Below are 8,397 nucleotides of genomic sequence, written 5' to 3'. Positions count from 1 at the left end.
AAGTGATTGAACACAAACTTTTTTTATAAACCCTACCATATGTTATTTCCCACTCACTATTTCAAATATTTTGTTGTGAATGACAGGATTAAAGTGGTTATATTCTAGCTTAATGAAAAACTGCATTATCTTTGCTGGACATTTGAGCAGCGTTGACCTTTAATGTCTAAATGTGATAGTAAACTGGTCCGTTACTGAGAACTGCAATTAGGTCTTCGTGATTTGCCAGTTTGCATTGCAAAAGAAAATGAGGAATTCTTAAACTTGATCACACATTTCCAGTGGATCTCTGATATTGCTCTTTTAAAATAAAGCTTTTGTTTAGCAATATAAATATATGAACCCTGTTGTAAATAAACCATTTTATAAGGGTTTAATACAAATGGTTGCCAATATTCATAACTCGGTCAGTACTGTAGAACTCCGATTCTATACGAAAGTGTCTCTTTAGTAGAAAGAAAAAAAGTATTGTATTGCTTTTCCATTTTACAATACAGACTCCTTTAAAGAAAAAAAGTAGTGTATATCCTTATACATATTTAGCATTTCATGCATATTGTGTGTACTTGAGGCTGGTGATCTAGTATGCATGTGTGTATATGAAGGTAACATCATTATCATCATTTCCATGTCCCGATAATGTTATATCATAGACGAGACCAGAGAAGGTTTCCATAATGTCCACAACCTCCAAGTGTGCTGCAGTTTCAGTGTCCAGACAACTCTTTCAGTAAACCCAGTCTGCGAAGAGCCTCTTTTCTAGACTCTTCAGATGAGTCACGCCCTGAAAATTGTACTGTAATACCTTGTGGCCGAAATCCAGTGGGCCGTGGCAAGGAATAAGACCTTTTCACTTCCTGATGAAAGACTTGCTGTTTCTGCTCGGGGAAGTTTTGCGGGGTGCTGTGACGTTTGTTTTTTTCTGATGGTGGTAATTCGCCTTTAAAAACTACAGTTTTCCCTGATGCAACAAAGGGGCTAGGTTCATTCATCAACACACTACTAATAGTATCCCGTTCACCAGAAAGCTTTCTATGTGATCCTGGGAAAAAGAACTTTGGAGAGTGGTTACCATTTGAGATAGGAGATATGTTGACACCAGTGTCTGGGATCTCTGCTTGTACTGGTGTTTCTTTAACTAAACCAAGCTTAGTCAAGGCTTCATACCTAGTTTGTTCATTTCCTGCATCTCGAAATGATGCCATTCGACGACATCCTTGCTCACGATGGGCCTTCCCATCTATTTCTTCAGCAAACAATGGTCCGTTTAAGTTGGCCAGTACCTGAGCCTTCCGCTCTTGGACATTGACAGCTGCCTTGGCAATAGTTTTGTTATATTGCTTTCCAACTGGTTTGATGTTTATGTTGGTTGGAAAACGACTGATGTTGGTGTTTGTTGATGCAGGAAATATGAAGTGTCCTTCACTAATTGGTGATGTTCCAACACTCTTCTTTAAATCAACTGGTTTAGACTCCTTTGGTGATAAGGGGGAGATATTTCCATTGTCTGCATTCTTCTCTGAAATCTTCTGAGCAATTATTACAGGTGTTGGAATGGCACCATGAAATTTACGATTCTCTCCAGGCAGGTCTGGAGAATATGCTCCAGTGCTGGTTTCTACGGATGAAACTGGAACAGTCATCGGTAAGCTTGTAGACATTACAGGATAATTATGAGTGGGTTTCCGATCATCAGTACCAGACCCAATACCAGAATCTATGGATATGAAAAAAGAAATACATTTTGAAAATAGTTTTATGGCAGTTTTATAGTGTTAAAAGTTAGTTAACTAAAGTACAGAAATTCAATTAGATACACAATGAGATTGCACTTAAACACATTACATTCTACTATTCAAAAGATCATACACCAATGACAACTATTAAGCGAGATGTTTAGTATTTAGGTAAATAATGTATAGTTGGGAAAATAATGGTGTATGTATGTATTAATATTTTGAACTGGCTGAGAATCACTGCTAAATAAACAGCAGTGTAAGAAGTTGCATATCAAGTGCCCCTATTTCTTCCAAGGTAATACCAAGATCCAAGAACATACCTAGCGATGCATCTTCTCCATGGCTGTGTTGAAGCTGTACCAGGTCAATAATGTCCTCACTCTCAGAGTGGCTATCATCTGTCGATCTTGGGGAGTAGCCCAAGCTTGTATTGCTGGAAAGTTGTGGTTCTTCTATGTCATCCTCAAAAGCATCAATGGTTTCTTCAAAAAACAGCAAGGCATTCTTTTCTTCATTGGTCAAGTATTTAAGGTTCTCATCATCCTAAGGAACAAAATAATAAAAATGAATCAACAATTCAGCAGAAATAAATGGCGCAGATTATTACTAAAACCCCAGACTGTTAATTTACTGTATGGACACAAAAGTAACAACAAACAGACAGGCAATGAGTCACAACTGACCAGCAAGTTACTCAGTATATACCTTCCTTTGCCATCCCAACATTACTGAAGCTGGTTAGTTACTGTGCTTGCAGCAGCGCAGTTCATATGTCTTCATGTAAAACACTACAATCAGTCTGGATACAGGAAGGAGATATGTTTTATAATGCAATAATGGGTGGGGATTGTTCTGGGTAGAGGCCGATTACTTACAGAGAAAAGTTATTAAGTATGCGGGTTCTCGCATAATTATACATAGTATGTAACAGCTTTATTACATAAGTCATAATAACAATCCATTGTGAAGTCATGAAAACAATTTCGGTGACTAAGCATGACTGAAATGCTGCTATTCCAGACCTGCCCTTTCTTCACCCCAAAAATGGTGCGAGGATGAGAAAGCAAGGTACGAGGAGGAGCACGGAGACAGGCCAAGGAATACATTATGTTCTAAGCCTGTATATGTATGTGTGACACACGCTATAGATGAGCGTGCGCCCAGATGTACACACATATAATCCTAAGTAAATAGCTCTAAATCTCTCAGAACCATCCATTAGGACTACTAGGGAAAAACATATGCTTTAGTAAATAGCCTCCAGGAGAAAAAAATTAAGAGGAAAAACATCTTAAGGCGATCTTAAGCCTCTGTTATTTTACCAACCAGTAGCCCCATACACAGCTTTCTAAATCCGATGGTCATTGTTGTCTTTTTTAAATGTAACCCCTTTTAGATATAAATGAAATAAAAATCAGCTTAGACACAAAAAAGCGGAAAATATTTGAACTTTACCATCCACTTAAATCAGCTGTCTACCTAGTTAGGCCAGGAAAGAGAACATGCTTTACCTTTTAGTTTTTAAATTTCCACATTATAAATTATTTTCAAGTGAAATACTTTTACCCTTTTAATTAGTTTTGAATTTATTTTTTTATTGTGTTTTATGCTCTGTCACAAAAAAGATATCTCATCAAGTTATACTTATCCAGGTTATATGGTTTACCAGTTGGTGGTTTTCCTGTACCCATACCAGAGATTAAATGGTATTAGGAGTGTGTCTGTATTAACATTTTATTACTTAAACAGTGCAGAGCTACATGAAGGTCAAAATGAAGCCTTGGAAATGTTTAACTTTTTAGCCAAAGATGTATGTAAGCCGGAATCCAGTCATGCAGGGTGAAGTATTACTTTACAGGGATACAGCACCCTTATCTCGGCACGTAAATTGCCGCAAAGTGCAGCACCACTAACCCACAAATCTACGCATAACAAGGGTGTGTTCATGCGAGAAAGTTGTGATTAACACACTACACAAGCCATTGGCAAGTTACTTTTAAATTGAATTATTCCCCCAAAAGACATGCAGTGAGTCTGTATAGGTGCCTTCAGCATGTTTGGGGCCTGTGCAGATACACCTACAGATACTCATTGTTATTAAATGACATCACAAATACTCATCTCATATAGTAATAGCCACTTTCTGGTTTACCTAAAGGTAGACAGCATAGGGCCTGAATGCTGAATCATTTATGTTGTGATAACCATGGTGCCATAAAAATAGCACTCAGAATGAGCGCCTTTTCTCACCTAGAAACTGACATTAGACAACGCACTCAGCATGCTGCCAAACATTATATGACCTCTGCTAACCTGTTCTTAATCAAAACAGGTTGCTACAAAAAGGAAAATACTGCTCTGAGCTCCGAGCGCAATGCCCGGTTTCATGCCACCTCTCAAAGCGCATTTAATAATTCTATTAATTCGTTTTATCGTGAGATATTTGCGGCTTCCTTGTAGAATGCTTTTGTATTCTGTGAAATAATGTAATGTTAAAAAGACCTGCACACTGTACACAAAAAGTTTACTAAGCAGAATTATATAGAGTAAGTGCTGGCTGTCTACAACATCCCATGCCGAGAGGTACCTGTTTTTTACAGGTTCCTTTGATATTACAGCAGAACACTGTTGCCAAGTGGGTTGGAGCTCAACTAGCTTATGGACGGCAATTGGAGACATTTAGAACACCTTTTTACCCTAAACAGTAATACAAAAAGTGTTCTCACATTCAGATTCAGTATTATTATATATTATTGCTGTCGCTGATCAGTACAGTCATCCGCTATTGAACATTAAAAGAAACTAGCAGATAAAATTGTACCTAATCATTGCTTTAAGTTTTATCCTGCTGATGTCAGTACATGTTCCTTGTCTCCTTTATTCTTTCTATACGAAAGATACATTTGTTCTGAACCCACAGCTGACCTTATCACAAATGGGTCGCTTAATTAGCTGTTCATTAGAAAACTCGATACACAGGGCCTTGTACAAATAGTCATTTTCCAGGAACTCCCAATGAGTAGACGTACGGTATTTTTGACAGGTACACATGCAAGGATTATTAATGAGAACAGCAGTAGCTTGTTTGTCGGCCTTGTAAATGTTGGATATTTAAAGCACACCATCGCATACATGAATGCTTTACTCTGTGCTCTCCACCATTTTGTATTTATGAAGACCAAGAGACCAAGAGTGGATTTTATTCAACCTACTCATTTTGTCCTACATTACAGGTAACACCAGGAGATTTCTAGCACAATAAAGTGATATAAAAATGACACAGAAACTTTCTCCCTATTGTATTCTGGTTTTCATTGTCAACACATAATTTATACAGCACCTGTAATTTAGATGTTGAGGAAACATACATATTGAGTGTGGTGTATTTTCCTTGTATATCTACAGTATAAAAAGTTTGGGACCCAAATATGTCCCCCTTTCCTTAGGAATATAAAAAAAAAAAACTTCTGTTCAAACTTTTTTGACAGAAAATATACATTTTCATGTTATAAAAATGTATGTAAAGGGTAGTATTTAGCGATAAGTTCTCTTTAATTTACAGCAATATAGCTAGTAGCCATAACACTTTTGAAGTTTGTGAGTACAGAAAAAAAACAACTTTTCTACGACTGTTTCAGGTTGGCCTCATCCCAAATACAATGAAGATTAGAGGGACTGACATCTACTGGCAGCCAGAATACCGATATCAAGTTCCAGGTAATCTACATCCGCCGTACTAGAAATCAGAGGATTTAGCCAGGAGCCTCTGGTATTTTTAAGCAATTATCATGTCTCTGAGGACATGGTCTTATTTTCCTGTTATCTGAATTCATTCATTCACACATCAGCTGGTCTGGATTCCATACTTACATATCAGTAGCTTCATGAACCAAGTATAATTATACTTTAATTTGTCCTCTTCGAAATGTTATTTTTTTAAAACCCTACAAGTGCTATTTATCCAATATAATGTATCAAATCGAGAACTTTGCAAAGATAACTCACCAAATCACTTTTTGCCAGGATTAGACAATCTGTCAAGCTCTAAAAAAAAACTTCAGATGATTTTAAATAATTACATTACAATTTAATCATTGGTAGAAAAGAAGTAAAAAAAATAGTACCCAACTGCTTCAAATTTTACATTTTAGATTATTTACTAATCTATGCAGTACCTGGGTAAGCTATTAGCAAAAACAATAAAACTTGAAAATATAGATTTTTCTTGTGTTGAGTCCATTTAGTTAATGTTCTGTAGTGTTATGTGCTTCTAGGCTCGTTGGGCCAGAAAAATACGGGAGGTTTAGAATGTTCAATGAGCTAATATGTAGTAATCCATCCATTACCTAGTGACGTATGTCCCTGACTGATTGATCCTCATGACTTTATTTGTTGATGATTTATCAAAAGCCGCTGAAGGTAAATTCATTTTAGAGAAAGCACACATAAAATTTTGCGAGCCTTATTAAACACACCCTCCCTGCTAGTTTTATTAGCTTACAAACCATTTGTAGTTTGCAAGGGGGGAGATTCCACATCCAGGTTATGAGAACTACATGTTGGCCTCCAAGTTCCAAGTAATAAGTTAACAATCTATGGGCAGAGTGAATAATAAGGGCAATTACCTGCCTGTGACCATGAAGAAGGAAAACCAGGAAAAGCTATTGTACACAAACCAAGCACACCTTCTTGTTAATTAATGTTCATTTTTTTTGTATATGTATAAGCCCATTGTATTGTAACTTCTCCTAAACGTAAAGCACCTTCCCAGAGTTGATTATATACCATTAGACATGACTTTACTTTAGCTACACTTACTAGTTACCTACAGCTGTCAGATTTTGTTTACAGATTTTGTTTACAACCATCAATCATGTTTAGTGTATCTCTTTGCAGTGAAATATTCTGTACTTGTCGGACTGCATGCCACGCACCACAACACTAGAAGTCATAAATGTACCACATTTCAAACCCCATCTTAGAACTTAATAGCTATAAGATTATGAATCATTGATTACACGGAGTAGTAACATTTCACACAATGTAAATGTATCAAATAGTTCAAAGTTATGTATGAAAACTGACTTTGGCGCAAAGTTATCAACCTATGGTATGTTCTTGCTATGGTGATGCATGCACTTTTCAAACTTTCTGCACTAGAATTAGTTTAATACAATATGCATAAAAACTAACAAACAAGAAATGGGGTGAGAATAATAACTACAATCATAGTCTGGATTCCACACTTTATATTTGTATCTTCTTAATTCAAAATGAAAATAAAATATGCACCCCCCTAAAATATGCATACTCTTTTTGCTACTTTAGCTTTCCTTCTTTTTTCATGTTTTTTTTTTTCTTCTGGACTCGTGCAAAATGAAAATGTATGATTGTATCTTTAATTCCTTTGGCTTAATGCATTACATTGAAGAGCAAGTTTAGCTTTAAATGACTTTACAAATAATGGTTTTACTCGTAAATCCAGAAAGGACTATTACTCTTCCAGAACCCTAACAAATGGCACGTACCATAGAAACATGTCACAAAAGATCAAGATGACGGCCAATAAGAACACACGTACTAAGCATGCGGGATTCAGGAAGAGCCCAGAATGGAATCCTAATTGATACTTATGCTCAATGCATAAATCATTACTGTGTGACATTCTTGCTTAATTAGCTTATGTCACACTGCCTGATAGCTTTCCTACTGTTGAAGGTCTTGAAAATTAAACTAATTACTCATGTTTAAAATGACTGTCCTTAATGCCACTGCAAATCTTGGGCTACCACTTTCAAACCAATATTAGCCAAGAGGAGATTAGAGGGATAAATGCACATAGAATTTAATAGCACATTATTAATAAACTTTGCATTTTTTAAATACAAATATATGTACAAGTTAACTATATATTAGAAAATAGACGATTCCATAAATCCACTATTAAGAAAAACAAACAGACTAAAAAAAACACGTATAAGCAAATTAGTTCAATGGATTGAATGTTTCCAACCATAAAAAACAGAGAAGCCTTTTTTGAGCCCATGTTAATGCTTGGAGTCCTACCTTCTTGCTGCAGATGATGTTTATCTTTGTCTGTAATGCCCCTAACATGCAATGTTAAAAAGTTGACTTTCGACACTTACCAAGTTGGAGCTCCTGGATCTTGAACGACTACGTTGACTATCAAAACTTTCGCTCCTTTCAAAGTCACTCATCCTACGGGTGGGGAAGTCATGTTCCACCCCTGAGGAGGTCCTCTTCATCAGATTACTTGGCATTTTCCTAGAAGCTGACGTTGGCAGACAGTACTCCAAACACAAAAACTTGTTTGTAATTTTTCACCACCGTAACTCATACCCTGAAAAAAAAAATAAAAAAAATCTATTAAAAACTATTCTATTCAATTAACATTGTTGTGCTTTTTAAGTTACTTTGTATAGGGCTTTGTTTCACAAACTCATTAGTGTGAACTAAACCCCTGCCTCCTTGCTCTATATTTTCTGCCACAATAGTGGGCTGGGCAGTTCTGATGTATGCTCTTTGTCCCTTATATTAATTGTGTTGCCATCAAAAATAGTAATTCTGTTAGGTAAGGAAAGAACTGATCTAAAGAGCTAGTAGATAAAAAAAAATGGTTAAGGAGAGTGAAACTTAC

The 8,397-nt window shown here is 36.2% G+C and overlaps 1 protein-coding gene across 1 annotated transcript; it reads right to left on the bottom strand.

The window, feature by feature from the left end:
• Positions 1-707: 707 nt before the first annotated feature.
• Positions 708-7,957, bottom strand: LOC149298805 (proline and serine-rich protein 2-like). Its single transcript, XM_089487099.1, has 3 exons — positions 7,886-7,957; positions 2,060-2,282; positions 708-1,717 (listed from the first exon to the last, which is right to left on the bottom strand). Exons 1-3 carry the CDS (start codon positions 7,955-7,957, stop codon positions 708-710), a joined length of 1,305 nt encoding a protein of 434 aa, XP_089343225.1.
• Positions 7,958-8,397: the final 440 nt, after the last annotated feature.

This window comes from Sceloporus occidentalis, unplaced genomic scaffold, assembly GCF_023333645.1.
Source record: "Sceloporus occidentalis isolate IW3139 unplaced genomic scaffold, rSceOcc1.0.p SCAF_31, whole genome shotgun sequence".
Classification (NCBI taxonomy): domain Eukaryota; kingdom Metazoa; phylum Chordata; class Lepidosauria; order Squamata; family Phrynosomatidae; genus Sceloporus; species Sceloporus occidentalis.
Note: the sequence above shows the minus strand (reverse complement) of the source record. Positions and strands in the feature narration are given on the sequence as shown.

Excerpts from the sequence above, each read along its gene's own strand:
- LOC149298805 (XM_089487099.1), bottom strand. The coding sequence starts at position 7,957 with ATGAGTGACTTTGAAAGGAGCGAAAGTTTTGATAGTCAACGTAGTCGT. Across the intron at positions 2,283-7,885 it reads GATCCAGGAGCTCCAACTTG|GATGATGAGAACCTTAAATA; the intron begins GTAAGTGTCGAA and ends TTTGTTCCTTAG. Across the intron at positions 1,718-2,059 it reads TGGAGAAGATGCATCGCTAG|ATTCTGGTATTGGGTCTGGT; the intron begins GTATGTTCTTGG and ends TCATATCCATAG.